At 37.5% G+C, this 17,296-nt stretch overlaps 1 protein-coding gene across 4 annotated transcripts in view; it reads left to right on the forward strand.

Annotated features, from left to right (window-relative positions):
• ARFGEF1 (ADP ribosylation factor guanine nucleotide exchange factor 1) overlaps positions 1-17,296 on the forward strand; it is a 92,942-nt gene that overhangs the window by 47,763 nt on the left and 27,883 nt on the right. For all 4 annotated transcript variants that reach the window (XM_061448323.1, XM_061448324.1, XM_061448326.1 and 1 more), the window contains 10 exons: positions 2,857-3,091; positions 8,445-8,544; positions 8,665-8,804; positions 8,910-9,018; positions 10,063-10,264; positions 11,320-11,431; positions 12,616-12,821; positions 12,919-13,003; positions 13,652-13,823; positions 14,407-14,558. In XM_061448323.1, coding sequence (XP_061304307.1) covers positions 2,857-3,091; positions 8,445-8,544; positions 8,665-8,804; positions 8,910-9,018; positions 10,063-10,264; positions 11,320-11,431; positions 12,616-12,821; positions 12,919-13,003; positions 13,652-13,823; positions 14,407-14,558 — 1,513 coding nt within the window. The remainder of the gene's footprint in view (positions 1-2,856; positions 3,092-8,444; positions 8,545-8,664; positions 8,805-8,909; positions 9,019-10,062; positions 10,265-11,319; positions 11,432-12,615; positions 12,822-12,918; positions 13,004-13,651; positions 13,824-14,406; positions 14,559-17,296) is intronic.

The following is a 17,296-nucleotide window of genomic DNA, read 5'->3' on the forward strand; positions in this document are numbered from 1 at the left end:
TTCTTTTGCTCAGGTTGGATAATTTTGGCAATATCCTTAATTAAAAAAAAAAAAAAAAATGTTTTGAAACACACCCTTTATATGGCTATTTTAAAAATCTTGTCCTCAGATTAAAGATAGCATATTTTCAATTTGGCTTTACGGTAAACAAAAAAATACTCTCCTTTATAGATGGGTGCCAATATTAATTGTGAGTACTGGCAAAGGACTTTGGTTTTGTGATCTTGAATACAATTTATATGCATGGTTTTTGAACATTAGAAGCAATTCAAGAAGATTGCTATTTTGTTCATAAGATATTAAAACTATGGTATGACTTCTGATGGAGGCTCAGTATTTTTCAAAATTGGATCAGCTTTACTGTTTCATGGTCTAAGTTTTACAGCAGGTAACTTTAAGACACTTTAATTGCTGATAAGGGTTGTGAATTTAATAAGCTGACAAAAAAATTGATGTAGTAAAAAGGGTCTTGAAGGGTTAGTCTAGAGCCATTTTCAAATTATCTAGTGATGTACTACAGAAAGTCAGGACCTTAAAGAATGAAGACTAAGGCATGGGTTTTTTCCTCACTTTTTGAGAAGGGGAAATGCCATGAAAATCCTGTGGCTTTAGTCAGTTCTCTGAGCCTAACACTGTCCATTTATTAAAGGTTTTAATGGGTTAACTCCCTCTGGAAAGAGCAGCAATAGCTACTGAGGCACTTGGAGAATCTCACCTGAATCCATGGAGTCCTTGACTTTTGTATTGGAACGGATTAAGCTCTTCATGTAGAGTAAATTGGAGGAAATGGCATTTAGGGCAACAAGAATTAGCTGAAAAAGCATTTAAAGATGTCCTGTGTTTGGAGGAGTGCCTAGAATTTATTGGTGGTTCTGAGGTGTTGATGGCTTTTTGAACTAGTAACAAACATGCTGTAATTGGAAGAGGAGGCGTAGGATATCTACAGCATTTTAAAAAAGTCTTCTTTCCAGTTAATTACAGACTTCACAGCTACTTTATTTTAAATTTAGCTAACAGTACATGGACCTTTAGCTTAAAATCAGAAGGCTAGGAGTTGAAATCAAGGTTATGTGCATGGGAACCTGGTTAATGTCTTAATGTCTTTATCTTCTTTTTCCATGGAATGAAATAAAATGGGGGAGGAATGTCTTGAAGGTTCACTTACTAGATTTTAGTCCTTAAACTTGTTTTAAATTAAGTGGACTTTACACATCATACAGAATTAGTAAGGCCAGCAAGTTAGGACTTCAGTTACGAGCTGACTTTTGCTGGAAGTAGGCAATATCTAATATTGTGTTTATCATTGAAATTCATATTTAAATTCTTACATTTCATAGCAGAGTGTGGACTGGTCACATGCTGCCTGCATACTTGGTACAATGGGATGCAAAACTCAGGCCTTTTGCATCAAAAGGTTATGCTAGGTTCCATGCAGCTGTTCAGAGTCCAGAGCCAGGCATTTTCTTGAAGAACTCCTAAGAAGAGCTATTTTGGGGCATTTACTTTGACCTACATTCCATTAAGAGGAATGTGAGGATCAAATTCCTCACTCAATTTAACTGCCAATGTTTTGCTTCTCAAAAGTGGCTTCAGACAAAGTCTAAATTTGGGATTATATTCTATGAGTTTGAAATGTTTGCAGATTGATTAATTTTTTTTCCCCATCAATACCCTCTTTTTTTGCCAGCATCTAGAAAGCATTGAATTTATTTGCAACAGACTTGCTACTGGAATTACTGTTGCTGTTGTTGTTAAGCTAGTATTTTTGCAACATACAGCATAGCCAACTATTGTGCGTGTTGCATGTTATCTTGAAGTGCTCCTTTGCTGTATTTGGGCTGTACTCTGAAAAATTTCCTGTCACTGTTCCTTTTGTTTCGTAACTGTCCTTCTGTCAGTGGGTGGTTGTTCTGTGAAAACTGTGGACTGTCTTGTTGGGAAAACCATTTGTGTCTGTACCTGCTCTTCAGAAGAGCTGTAGTCTTTTTTCAGATTATCACAAGTGGGAGAGAATGCATTCACCCAGAGTACTATTTAAATTCATTATATTTTTATAGATACAGATTTCCTTTACGCTTTGGTGTGTGTGTGGTTTGCGTTTTTTGGGGGCTGGTTTGTTTTTTGTTTTGTTTTTTTAAAGCATAAATAGTAGCACTCTTCTGACATGAATTCTAGCTTATCTCACTCTGTAAAAAACATGATGTTACTGTGGAGCCCTTGACAACGCTACAGTTGCCTGACTTTGCTGTTTCAACGCTTAAATGAGGCATGTTATATAGCTTAGCTGCTCTTGGAGTGTGATGGGGACAATGGTTGATAACTAATACGAAATACAGTATTTGAGAAAAGATATTTCAGTGTTGGAAGCAAGTAGGTCAGGCAGTACAGCTGTCTTTATGATCCTTCAGCTCTCCATACTGGTGGAAATAGAGGAGGAGGAGGATTTTCCAGCTTTTGGTACTCAAAGTTCTGTAGATGGACTGGCTATTTTAGATGGGTTCTTCCAGAAAAAAATAGCCATTCAAAGGAAAAAATGCTCCCTTCATCCTCTGGCTAAGATGGGCAGCATTGCCTGCTGTTGCTGGTGTTCTGCAGTGATGTCTTGCAGAAGAGCGGTTCAGTAGTAATAGAGAGAAACAGTAACTGCAAAAGGTTATTCTTGTCCAACTTCTTGGCTGAAGAGTGACCACTTCAACAAAAAAGATCAGCATCTTTTTATGACTCTTTCGGCACCAGGTTGTGTAAGCTTTATTTCATTAATATACAAAGTCATTGTGGTGTGTACTGACCTTTCAAGAGACTGTTGTATTTTTTATGACTTACACTGAGCTGATGTGCTGCATTGTTTTATTCTAGATCTCATGAACTGCGATCAAAGATTCTTTCATTGCAGTTGCTTCTGTCCATTCTGCAAAATGCAGGACCTGTCTTCAGGACAAATGAGATGTTTATTAATGCTATTAAGCAGTACCTTTGTGTTGCACTGTCAAAAAATGGAGTCTCATCAGTTCCAGAAGTTTTTGAGCTTTCACTTTCCATATTTCTTACCCTCCTTTCAAACTTTAAGACTCATCTAAAGATGCAGATCGAGGTATGTTACATGAATTCCTAATTTAAGGGGTGGGGTGTTACGTGAACATTTGTTTATATTTTTGTGTAGTTTGCTCTTTTCTCATATAAATTTGTTCTCTTTTTGGAATCTGTGCTTTTGTGTAATACTTGCCAGATCTTCCTATGCTGTTTTTTACCCAGTGGCAATGGACTTGCTTGCAAGAATACCTTGAAACCCCCTTCAGATAAAATAGCAGCATTTTCTTTGGAATACTTACAAATTAATTAACGTTTACTCTGTAAGATCAGAAGTAATGTGATGTGTGGTGGTGTTGTTTGGTGAAATAGAAAGTGATGGGAAAATAATAAGTAAGGCTGTTTCATCCCTTAATAATAGATGTTAACATAAACTAAGAAATTTTAGAGTGCAAACCATGCCTTGATTTATGCTGTGTTTGAGGTGAATTTTTACAGTCAACTTATCATGCCCAAACCTGCTACTACTACTGTATGAGTTAGTTTCCTCTATTTCGAAGTCGAGTTTTCTGTTGGCTGTGGCGTGGTATTAACATGGTGTGGTGCTGAAACTCAGAAATGAGTAGGTTTGTGGATAATCTTGGTCAACTAATGTTCAGTAATGCAATTCAGAAGTCTTAGCTCTGCCCTATGTAGTACAAATTAAAAAAGAGTAAACTTATGAAAAGAATACATTATACATGGTTTTGCAAAGGAATTTCAGAATAAAAATTAATGCCTTGAAACGCATCATGTTTCTCTTTGAGGTTGCTTGAACAAGTTTCTTTCTCTAGGGAAATCCCAGCTATCTGATTAGTGTAACCACTTCTCTTCATATATCAGGGCCTACATCAGTATATATCCTGAATAAGATAATCTCATTCCTCTGGTCTCAAAAAGTGAATGCACAATCTAACTCCCGGGGCCTTAAGTAGAAATAAGTCCATATTCTTAGCAATGAGAGTTATCCAAGTCCTGACAAACATTGCAGATTTTCTCACTGGATCAGTATATTCTAAGTCTTAGAGGAAAGCAAGACATATATACAGGCTTTGTTCTTGACTTCTGACTCCTGTGCTATAGGGTACAGGCAGCTTGTGGGAATGATTCTGGCCATTTGAACCACATGGATACCTTGTGTATCCTGTGTGATAAAGAACTTCTCTCCACAGTGAGTATAGTAGTGTGCACAATGTGCTCCTACTTTCATTTTGGTAATTTTATGTTCAGTATTTATGTGAATACTGAAGCCTACGTATTGCCCTCTGAGTGTAGAGATTAAGTACATGAAAAGATGCTAAGAAATGTTGATAATGTTGCTGTTATAAGGACCTTGAATTCAGGGATTTCTTCACCTATGAATGTGACTGTGTAAGTTGGTATGTTGTGGCAGCTTTGGAGGAAGAACCTAATTTTGCCAGTATTATGTCAGAAGGGTCTTGTGTTCTGATCACTTACCAGGTTACTTTGATACCTTCTGGGGAAAAAGCAATAGGATTTCCAGTATTTCCTTGAGTATAGCTTGGATAGAAATACAGGTTTGATGAGTGATGTGCCTTGAAAATATGATGCATTCTGAAGACTTTCAAGACAAACTGGGCGTGCTCAACAAGACTGTAGTGCATGTGTGGTGTTCAGCACATCAGACAGACTGGGCTGAGCTGCTTTTCAGTCACACAGCCTGCTTCCCAGCAAGTGCTGGATTTGCTGTGTTTTTTCAGAGTTACAAGTCAGCATGTAGGTGGTAAATGCATTGCAGTCCAGCTTCCCTGACAGAAATTTGATCAGCTTCCACCACTGCTATTCTTTCCCCAAATTCCCAGTGGAAAATGAAGACACATCTGAGGAAAACTGGGTAAGGGATGAAGACATATCTGAGGAAAACTAAATACAGGGTACCCTACACTATTGTAGCAGCTTTTAGAATATGCTAAATTAGGACCCTCAGCACATAGTAGGGCTGTCTTTCCTCCTCACAAATAGGAAAGCCAAAACCTTGATGCTGCTGAAGTATCCATCTATTACAAAGTACAAGGGACAGCAGTTTCTAGAAACTTACTCTTTTTCTTGGTTGTGAGCTAAGAATTCCTTTTCTTTCAGCTACTGATCTTAAAGGTTATTCAGAAGATGTGGGTAGACAAGTAGAAAACTTCACATTCAGTGTCTTGGAGCTGTAAGAAGAGCCATATGCTCTGACTTATAATATGCAAAATCTGTGTATTTCGGGATTGAGGCTACATTCTTCATCTGTGTAAGACATTTTTTGGCATATTTTAAAATAATAGTTTCAGATTCCGTTGCAACTGAGCCTGCCTTGGTCCTTTGACTTAAATATTCAGGTATTACTGCCCTCAAGTAAGGTATAGTCATACCTTAATTGTATTGTAATTGTATTCCTAAATGGGTCAATGAATATGTTTGCAGCAAGTCAAGTCCCAGATACTGGGGTGTCATTTAACTATATTTACCATTACCACCCTTCCATAACTGAAGAAGCCATCTTAAAACTCTCATTTTCACAGAATCATAAAATCATAGAATAGTTAGGGTTGGAAAGGGCATTAAGATCATCTAGTTCCAACCCCCTTGCCATAGGCAGGGACACCTCACACTAAACCATCTCACCCAAGGCTCTGTCCAACTGCCGAGGATGGAACATTCACAGCTTCCCTAGGCAACCGATTCCATTGCCTCACCACTCTTTCAGTAAACAACTTCTTCCTCATATCCAATCTAAACTTCCCCTGTTTAAGCTTTAACAGCATTTTGTATATAGAATCATAGAATCATAGAATAGGGTTGGAAAGGACCTTAAAATCATCAAATTCCAACCTCCCTGCCATGGGCAGGGACACCTCACACTAAACCATATCACCCAAGGCCTCGTCCAACCTGGTCTTGAACACTGCCAGGGATGGAGCATTCACAACCTCCCTGGGCAACCTATTCCAGTGCCTCACCACCCTCACAGGAAAGAATTTCCTCCTTATAGCCAATCTAAACTTCCCCCTGTTCAAGTTTTAACCCATTCCCCCTTGTCCTATCACTACAGTCCCTAATGAAGAGTCCCTCCCCAGCATCCCTAGAGGCCCCCTTCAGATACTGGAAGGCTGCTATGAGGTCTCCAGGCAGCCTTCTCTTCTCCAGGCTGAACAGCCCCAACTTTCTCAGCCTGTCTTCATACGGGAGGTGCTCCAGTGCCCTGATCATCCTTGTGGCCCTCCTCTGGACTTGCTGCAACAGTTCCATGTCCTTTTTATGTTGAGGACACCAGAACTGTCCACAATACTCCCAAGTGAGGTCTCACAAGAGCAGAGTAGAGAGGCAGGATCACCTCATTCGACCTGCTGGTCACGCTTCTTTTGATGGAGCCCAGGATACAGTTGGCTTTCTGGGCTGCGAGCGCACACTGAAGCCAGCTCATGTTCATTTTCTCATCAACCAACACCTCCAAGTCCTTTTCCGCAGGGCTGCTCTGAATCTCTTCTCTGCCCAACCTGTAGCTGTGCCTGGGATTGCTCCAACCCAGGAGCAATCAGTTGACCAGACTAAACAGTTAGCTTATTTCTGGTTTACTTTTCTGATACTGTAGGAGTAAAGTCAAGTCTCAGCTTTGTGACATGAATTGCAGTGAGTAACATAGTGATAGGTAGTATTTTGAAATATCTGAAATGTAAAAAAATCAGTACAGTTTTGAGCAGCTGTTCATTCCAAGATAATGCTTGTCCAAAGTTGACACCAGAAGCAAGAAGTCAATTCTGTCTCAGAAGCATATAGATCTAAAGTGTCTTTACAGTATGCAGACCTTCCAGGTACTATCTCTTCTAGCTTAGATTTGGGGTTAAATTTCATACCTGACACTTTTTCTGTGCTTCATCAGTGACTTCTTTAAAGTTCTGTATCACAAAAAAAATAAAATAAAATAAAATAATAATTTTCCCAGTTCAGATGGTTTATAGCATTACTGTCTTTCAGTAAAAGATGAGAAAACAGCAAATCTGTAACTAAGGATTGCTCATAGCATGACCTTTATTAAAATGTTATGTCTTCCTCTGTTTGGATTACACAAAGTTGTGACTGAAACCAGCCTAGTCCTCTTGAGTGTATTTAAGCGCTTGAAAGTTTTTGATCTGTTACATGTTGAACTCCTTAGGTTTCATAGGGATGCTTTCCTTATTAAGATTAATAACTGGTACTTTACTGTGTGCCCCTTTTTCTCTAAAGAGGCCAATAAAATAGAAGTATTAGCAGTGCAGTGTGCTTGAGGAAATGGCTTGCCATCAAAGTTGCTTAAAAATTAGTGTTGCTGGTTTTCCCCAAATGTTTTGAATTAAAGCAAAATTAGCTTTACACTTATCTCTGCCTGACTAAAATCTTTGTAGAAATTCTGTGGTATAAAGGAATATCTGATATTAAAGCAAGAGTAGTTGCGTCTTTGGATAATTGTATGCTGCTGTTGAAGAAGCTTGATGGCTTGAGACTATTGTCAGTGTTCTAGAAAAAGCCTGTGTTGATGTTCGCAGAACTGGCTGTGAAGAGGTCAGCTCTCAGAAGTACAGAACAGTAGTGTAATGCAGTGTGGCATGGTGATGTAATGCCGTGTAGTAGTTCACATTTTGAGCTCACGCGCTGTTTCAGCAGTTGCTGCTGTTCAGGGGAGAAGTAAGAAAAAGCCTGCCCAAGCAGCTAAGCATGCTGAGCTGAAATAGCTTGTAATATTAATGAATCTGGTGAGGAACTAATTGAGAGGGAATAAAATAGGCTCTGTTCCAAACAAAAGCATCTGTACTAAAGCAATTTTAGGGAAAACTAAATCTCTTTTAATTAAGAGTAACTTCCCTGTTACAGGACCTGCTGCATTTTTTTATGCTGTGAGTGACTAGTACCCTTCTTCCAGTAACCTAAGATCCTTACTGTGTCAAGAAGTTTACCTTCTAACAAAGGTCCAATACTTTAAATTTGTGTAAGTGGCTGTTTGTTATGTTTGTGGCATAATATTATAATTCTGTGGGTGAGGTAATACACCTTCTGTCAAGATCCCCAGTGAACTCTTAACAGCAGCTTAGACTTCTTGTTAGGCTGAAGTGTTCAAAAAGGCTTCAAGATTTCACATTATTCCAGGTTCTTCCATTTTTGAGTGATCAGAATATAACCCAAATTTTTCAGCTGGACAGAACTCCAGAAGTACATCAGTAATAATTCAAATTCCTAATTTGAATGTATCAAGTGTAAGTTGTATTTCTTCCCTTCTTTTTTTTTTCTTTACCTTGCACCTCTAAAGTGCTGCTTTCAGAGTTCTGTCAGAATGTTGGCCATCAAAGTTAAGTGACCTTTTTTAATAACTTTTTTTTTCTCCCTCTTCTTGGAATATTTGTTAGGTTTTCTTCAAAGAAATATTCCTGTATATCTTGGAAACCTCTACTAGCTCATTTGATCATAAATGGATGGTTATACAAACGCTGACAAGGATATGTGCAGGTATTAAGGGCCATTTGGCTATTTTTTTTTACGGTTTTATGCTAAAGAACAAAACTGTACTCTTTCATTGAATGATTTATTTTTTTTTCCTAAGTTTGACAATGTCCCATTGTTTTATAGATGCCCAGAGTGTTGTTGACATCTATGTGAACTATGATTGTGATTTAAATGCAGCAAATATATTTGAAAGGCTGGTTAATGACCTATCAAAGATTGCTCAAGGAAGGGGTAGCCAAGAACTTGGCATGTCCAATGTTCAGGTAAAAATTCCACCAAAACTTCAGGAAGCTTCATAGGTTTTGCCATGATAGTTTAAGTCTAAACTCTCCATTCCACTCATGTATTGCTTTTAAAATCTTTTCTAGGAATTAAGTTTGAGAAAAAAAGGATTGGAATGCTTAGTTTCGATCTTGAAGTGCATGGTGGAGTGGAGTAAGGATCAATATGTAAATCCCAACTCTCAGACAACACTTGGTAAGACACAAGATGTGATTCTTCTGCCTTTAATCAAGAGATGCTTAAAGCTCAAGGCATTTAGTGCATTTTTTCCAGTGTTTTGATACTGCTGGTTTCCAGATAGGTAAAACCTCTTGCATTAAAAAAATATAATAAACTTTTTTTTTCTTTGGTCGAAGTATTGGTAATTGGTACATTGGATTAATGTAATTTGAACATATCATAAATTGTCTTTTCTTAATCGTGTGAAGTCCTAGAAAGCTACTACACTGAAAATTACTAAATCCTGTTATTTTCTGTATTTGTAATTTTAAAAGGCTCACAAAACTTACTTTGAAGCTCCCTTAATTTCATCTAACTTCTTACTGATCAAATTACTACTGAAGCAAGCTGGATGGAGAGAATTTTTTCATTAATATATAGGTGTAGGATTTTCAATGTTGTAAGCAGTGAAGTAACTAAGTCATTACTTTTTTTAATCTGGTTTCCATCTGACCTGAGAGAAAAAATACTAAGGTTATGGTAGAATTTTCAGATTGAGCAGATAATATTGGTAGGTGAAGTAATAACCTTTTTAGAGGTGGTTAGCACAGCTGCTGCTGTGAACTGAGAGCACCAGCTCCTTGGCATGTGTGATCATAAACACTTTTAGACACTCCATTTCAAAAAACAGCATGATTTGCTTCAGGTCAAAGTAACATCAGACTTGAAAATAAAAGGAAAGATCTGTAACTGAGTTTCCATGGTGCCATGCTTGTTTCGATTTTTTTTTTTTTTTTTTTTTTTTCCTAAGTGTTTACAAATTATAGTTGTAATTTAAGGCTTAAATTTCAGGTATGTGATGGACTGGAAGAATCCTCCTTGATACATTGTAGTGATTTTTTTGTTGTTATTTTCCCAATCAAAGCAAAAGCAGAATATTTATGTAAAAACAAATGGGTAATTGAAGATAACCATCATGAGTTTTAGAAACCTTCAGAGAGGATGTAAAGAATAACCTGTGTTTTTAATTTCTTTTCACTGTATGCATTTTGTATGTATGTAACCCTTTCCAATTTATAGGCCAAGAAAAACCGACAGAGCAGGATAGCAATGAAACCAAACACCCTGAGACAATTAATAGATATGGAAGCTTAAACTCCTTGGATTCTACTGCTTCATCTGGAATTGGCAGTTACAGCACACAGATGTCTGGCACTGACAACCCAGAGCAGTTTGAGGTCCTAAAGCAACAAAAGGAAATAATAGAACAAGGAATTGACTTGTGAGTGCCCTTTTATCACCCATGGGAGGGTGGATTCTTATGGAGCTACGAAGATTCCTGGGTTTTTCTTCCTTCTCCTCATAGATACTCATCTTGTGTTAGGAAAAAAACTGGATGTAACAGCACTTCCTCTGGTGAAAGAGTGCTGAATGGTGTCCCCTTTGGAGCCTGTCAACAGTGTTTTGTGTTAACCTAATTCCTCACAGCTAGAAGATGAGTACTCTGAATGTTTGTTCTTTTTTCTCCAGACCTGCTTGTCTAAAATAAGATTTTTATATTTGGATAAAAAGAACATTGAACTCGTGATCAATTGAATACAACCTGTTCTAGTGCACACATTACTGATGAAAGTATCTGTATGCTTAATCTCATGCTTCTTCTGATTAATTAATTTGTCATAATTAGAACTGGGAGATAGCATTTTTCTGTGCAGTCGGACATGAATCTTCTGTGGGGTTTCAGCTTTGTCACCTTGCCTGCTTAGTGAGGGCACTTTATGCAAAAATAAAAGTTTTCTGCAGTATGGTTCTCAAACCTGAACAGCATCTGTTAGTCCTTCAGGATTTCAGTTTCTTTCAGTTACATGGTTCCATGTCATTGTACATTTCCATTCTTGCAGGCGACTCATAGATTTCTTGATTGTTTCATACAGATTAAACTAAAAGCAACAGAGCGTAACTGTTCCATTCCAAGCCAAGATTTTGCTATTTCTGTGAAATACTTTTTTCTTCACAAGCGCCAGAGTAAATCGTACTGTTTAGGATTCTTTACTGGGAGTTGCATAGATGCCATGCTGACAGTTATGTAGCAGAGAGGAAGAGGAGGCTGTTTACAGGGGAAAAAATATAAAATCATCCAACGATAAAGGGAATAATAATCATAGAAGGGAATAGCATATTCCTGTCTAATGCACAGTTTGATGAAGGAAAAATATTTAATACATAGATTTTTCATTACCTCATCCAAAATCATTGAATCTTTTTACTTAAGCTGGTGCAGCTTTGTGTGTAGCTAAGTGTGTTAACTCTCATTCCATCCTGATCTTCGTTGTACAGATTCAATAAGAAACCAAAGAGGGGGATTCAGTACCTGCAAGAACAAGGAATGCTTGGCACTACCCCTGAAGATATTGCTCAGTTCTTGCATCAAGAGGAAAGATTAGATTCAGTAAGAAAACTCTTTTCCTGATGGTTGTTTTTGCTCATGGTGATGGATTTTATACTTACTGCAGATCACATTATAGTGTTTTGAAGAGCTCAGTTTTATTGTACAGTGAAGAAAAGACTTCTCTCTACAAATTCTAAAATTGTAAGCTCAAAGAATTTGGAGTATGCATTAGAGCTATACACTGTACTATAACATCCTGCAGTTCATCAAAGGGTAAAGGGAGACTTGTACTTAGTTGGTAATACAGCTAGAAGCATCTTACTAAACAGTATGTACTTTAGTCCAGTAAGGGACTGCCAGAAGTACCTGTCCTTCAGAGACAGCCAAAAAATAATGTCATTCAACAGCATGAGAAGCATTTTTTTGCTGGCTCCCAAAAGAAAGTTACTTAATCTAGATTAGTTCTTTGATTTTATTTACAACTAGCAGCTGTTGCTGGACTTCGACGAGGCCTGCAATACTGGCTGAGGGGGGTAGGAATATGTCATGGTTATTGTCATGAAAACCTTTGCTTTCTGAAATAGCAGTCTGCACCTCTGTGCTTAGTAGCCACTCCCATTGTTCTGTAAGGAAAGGCTTGCATATGTGCCCATGCTTGCACTGTGACTGAAGTCACAAATTTCAGAATTGGAACTTAGAATCAGGCATCAAAAGAGATCTTTAAGATCAGTTTATTTATACAGACATTTTAATATGAATGCACAGTATTTTTCACTGTACTCTGTTGTATTGATGGTGATCAACTTGGATGCATTAGTGTGCCAGCTGTTTATATTTGAGCATTACATAAATCTGAGATCTGTACTCTAGTGGAGATGAAGTTTAGTAAACTTGACATTCCCATAGTAAGTTTCCTAACCACAAAAATCATTACAGCAAACAACAAATAATCATTGATAATCTTAACTTTGTCTTGTGCACTCATGTAATTCACCTATTAGAAAAAATAGTACATGAGTAAAATGAGAGAAAACGGAATGCAGGCAGATAAATATGAGCCTATAAGAGTATTATGAGGTAATATATGGCCAAAATACTTTGCTTCAGAGAGTAGAGAAGAAACAAATACATCATTCTTAACTGCCTCTTCTTTTGTGGGACGTGTGGGCAGTATGACTTTGTTGTTCACATTTACATTTTTTTTCCATTGTAAATGCACTTTGTCTTTCCTGTTCTCATTTTAGACTCAGGTTGGGGAGTTCCTGGGAGACAATGATAAATTTAACAAAGAAGTCATGTATGCATATGTGGACCAACACGACTTCTCCGGAAAGGATTTTGTTTCAGCTCTGCGTATGTTTCTAGAGGGATTCCGTCTTCCAGGAGAGGCTCAAAAAATTGATCGCCTGATGGAGAAATTTGCTGCTAGATATTTAGAATGTAACCAAGGGTAAGCCATACTTTGTCTTCAGAACTTTGGAAAGATGAATAAGTAAAAATTCCTACTATGTTAAATCTGCTGTTCTTTTTGTCCTTTCTGCCTCCAGGCAAACTCTTTTTGCTAGTGCAGATACTGCGTATGTTTTAGCTTATTCAATTATCATGTTGACAACAGATCTTCACAGTCCACAGGTATGTTGATAGAAAAATATTTGTGTACTCCACAGACATCTAATTTTCAGGCTTTGTACCAATGTAGTTGTAAAAGCTTCATGTCCATCACCAACATTTAACACCAGCATGTGTGTAATTCAATGTGTAATAATGGTTTTATTCATCTTTTAAGTAACAATATGTGTTTCATGGGTGTTGAGATTTTTAAGTTCTTTTGATTAGACCTTTCTGTAAGGTATCATTTCCCTACTCTCTGAATAGGAATTGTATGGATTTGCTTTCATATTATGGCACTCACAGTAGCAATCTACTGCAGTCAATCTACTACAGCAAACCTGCAGTCAAAGCCTAATATTTGAAGTTGAGGTAATAGCTAGCTTGGTCTGTATGACAAGATAAAGCACCTTTTTTTAGTAATGTATGTCTTACTGATCTGCAGATCCTACTGAATGTTTGTGTATATTGTAATGTTCACATGACCTTGTGTTATTTTATAGACTTGACAGTGTAATCTCGCATATGTTAGATGCTCAAAAATGTCTTCTGAATCAGCAGGCTTGTCCTTGATGTCAACTTTTCATCTGTTTGGGTGCTTTATGAGCAGCACTGTAACTGCTATGAACTTGCCTCATTTGTTGATATTAATAGCTGCTTTCTGGGTTTCAGGTTAAGAATAAAATGACAAAAGAACAGTATATTAAAATGAATAGAGGTATCAATGACAGTAAAGATCTCCCTGAAGAGTATTTGTCTGCTATCTATAATGAAATAGCTGGAAAGAAGATTTCAATGAAAGAAACAAAAGAATTAACAATACCCACAAAATCCAGTAAACAAAGTAAGTAGCTGCATTGTTAGCTTTCTTCAAAGTGTTGTCTCTACAGTTCAATGAAACAATCTCCTTTTTAAAATGAGAAATGAAGCAAGCACTGCTTACTTAATTCAAAATGAGTCCTAACTCCTAGTTTCGTAACCTTTTCCTTTTAACATAAATGCATGATGTTCAAACCTGTGTTAAATGCAAGTGTTACTTTCACTTCCCCTTGTAGCTGAATTCCCTGTATTCAGTGCATTGACCATGGAGAAGACAGATTTTGCTGCTGAACAGCAACATAGAAAATGCATTTGAGGGCTTTATGAAGTAATGATGTTGCTGATAGGCATAGGGCATAAAACACACAGTCGTTGTGCCTTCTGTTTCTAAGGTGGCCATTGTGTTTTCCTGCAATAACCATTTTATACATTATTTTGACTTAAATTTTATCTATATTGTAAAAGAAATATTTTGCTGGTGTAATTTTAGGAAGTACAACTAATATAAAAAATGCTGCAGAGTATGGCACTTAACAGAAAATTTTGAATTATATTTCTGAAGACACCATTGTTAAACATGCACAAATGAGAGGAAAATGTGTTTACAGGTGTTGCTAGTGAAAAACAGAGAAGACTTCTATATAACTTGGAAATGGAGCAAATGGCCAAAACAGCTAAAGCACTTATGGAGGCAGTGAGTCACGTTCAGGCACCTTTTACTAGTGCAACACACCTCGAGCATGTAAGACCCATGTTTAAGGTGAGATGCATGTTTTGATACTCACTGAGAATATCACACAGTTTCTTAACACAAAATACTGACTGTCAGGGTTTGTTAAAAATACTTGTTGAAAAGATTTGCATCTGTTATGTTATGATCTTTTTGTAAGTTGTTTAACTTGCTTCAGGAAAGAAGGGATTTTGAGCCTTCTACTTCAGTTTCATTAACCCTGGGATTATCGGAACAAAATTCTGGCCAATGTCTGTTGCAAATTGGTATTTCAGAAAGCCTAGGACTGCCATTTAGTTTTAGGGGAGGTACCTGGACCTGTATGAAACATTATTCTAAACACCTGCCTTTCTATTGCGTTTATGCAAAGCTGTCTGCATCCCAAATGCCTTTTCCGTACCAGTGGTTCAGATTTGTAGATGAAAGAGTATGTTCAGTAGTGTATTATGCCTCAGTATGCAATTGGATATGGTCTTTGGCGTAAGTAACTCAAGTCCAGCTGTCAACACTACCAAGTCCACCACTAAACCATGTTTGTAAGTGCCACATCTACATGTTTTTTAAATACTTTCAGGGATGGTGACTCAACCATTTACCTGGATGGCTTGTTCCAATGTTTGACAGCCCTTTTTCTAGTAGCCAGTCTAAACTTCTCCTGGCACAACTTGAGGGCCATCTCCTCTTGTCCTGTTGCTGCTACTTGGGAAAAGAGACCAAAACCCACCTCACTACAACCTCCATTCAGGTAGTTGTAGAGAGCGGTAAGGTCTCTCCTGAGACTTCTCCAGACTAACCAACCACAGATCTCTCAGATGAGCCTTCTAAGACTTGCTCTCTAGATCCTTCACCAGTTTTGTTGCCCTTTCTGGACATGCTCCAGCACCTCAATGTCTTATAGTCAGGTGCCCAAAACTGCATATAGTGTTCAAGGCATGGCCTCACCAGTGCTGAGAACAGGGGGACAATCACTTCCCTAGTGCTGCTGGCCTCACTATTTCTGATACAAGCAAGGATGCTATTGAGTACCTTGGCCACCTGGGCACACTGAGGATCTAGCTGTAAGATTGCTGTCCGTGAGGGAAACCTTTGAGTTCTTTATCACCATATTAATAGAAGTAGAATAGTACTCTCTTTGTACAAAATAACACTGAATGAAGCCTGAAGCCCTTGTTTAGGATCTTCTTTCAGGGTGTCACTTAGCAGAGGTGTACTATAGATAATTTCTCTCAGTTGACTTTTTTTGAGGCTGACATGACATAACTTGCATGCAGGCAATTTTACAAAATTCATAGACTATCATTCCTTAAGATACCAGACCTATTACTCTATAACATTCCTAGCCTTTAGTACCTGGAAAGTAGGTTTGCAAATTCATTTTCAAAGGAGCAAAATACAAAGCATCGGGATAAATTAACACCCTAAAGGTATTTTGTGAAGGTGCTATGAATAAAAAGTCTTCTTACTTACAAACTTTTATTAGTTCATAAAATAATCAATGTACTGAGGACAATGTAATATGTTGAACAGAGAGCTGTCTTCTCAAAAAAGTGAGAACTGTGGAATTTAAATATTTCACATTTTTTATTTAGATGTTTTACTTTTCATTTCATCAAAGCTTTATGAATTTCTGGGTATCTCGTTCACCCATTGATGAAAACTTAAAATTTATCATTATAACTGTATTTACAGATATATTTGGTAACTTAGGAAAACAGAAGAAAAATTCACATTATGCACACACCTAAGTTGCCAAAAATTGTCTATTTTAAGAGACTTAATTTTCACCTTTAAGGACAAAACAGTCTATTACAAGTAACAGCGTAAATCTAGTTATAAAGCATACTATACCAATCTCTAGCTAGTTCTCAAAGAGTTTCAATTTTATGTTTTTTAAAATCAGTGTATGTTTCAATAGGAATGAAAAATTAGAAAAGGGGGGGGAGAAACATACAGTTCTGGAACATAAAATCGTAGAATAATTTGGGTTGGAAGGAGCCTTTAAAGGTCATGCAATAGGAAATCAAGTCCTGGATCTAAGAATGCATCTGATGCCTTTAATATTGTTCTGAAGTTGTTGTTTGGTAAGTGCAAGTGTTAAACATTTCTCTGAGTTTGTGCTTTTGTAATTGCTGGCTTAAATGAAACCAAAGCTCTGTGGTGCATCATTTTATTATGAAATGAAGCGTGAAATATATTGCTCCCTGCTGTGCCCATTGACTATTTCATCTGGGCTCTCTTCAGGTGAAATTATTTCTAAAATCATCCAGATATCCTGGGGTTTCGATCCATGACCACATGTAGCTATGGCAGGATCCTCTGCATCTTCTGATTGATTTTTCTGCCTGTGGGAAAGGGAGCCTTGATCACAAGGACAGGACCACGTGGACTCTCCTGCAATAATTTTTACTTGGGTCTATTACAGTGTTAGTCCCAACTAAAGCATCTACAGTTCCTTAGATGGAAAAAGATTGAGGGCCAAGGGCAAGAAAATTAAAAGCAAAGAGATCAAGGAAAGAGTTGTGTCCCATCTCTTACTATTGTTGTCTTATAATTTTAGTGGAATTACTAGTTTGCTACCCTATTGTACCCTACTCTCTTTTCTTCTCCCTCCTCTACCCTCTCCCTCTCTGACCCTCCCTTCCTCCCCCCCCCTTCTTTCTAGTGTTATCAGGGCAAATTTGTCTTATTTAAGTACATACATTCCATCATAAAAGAATCCATTGCACACCGTTGGTTCTTGCAGAGACTGTTGACTCAACCATCATCTT

Source organism: Pezoporus flaviventris, unplaced genomic scaffold (genome assembly GCF_033815535.1).
Source record: "Pezoporus flaviventris isolate CSIRO_AGI_PZ_B2104156 unplaced genomic scaffold, CSIRO_AGI_Pfla_v1 ptg000007l, whole genome shotgun sequence".
Classification (NCBI taxonomy): Eukaryota; Metazoa; Chordata; class Aves; order Psittaciformes; family Psittacidae; genus Pezoporus; species Pezoporus flaviventris.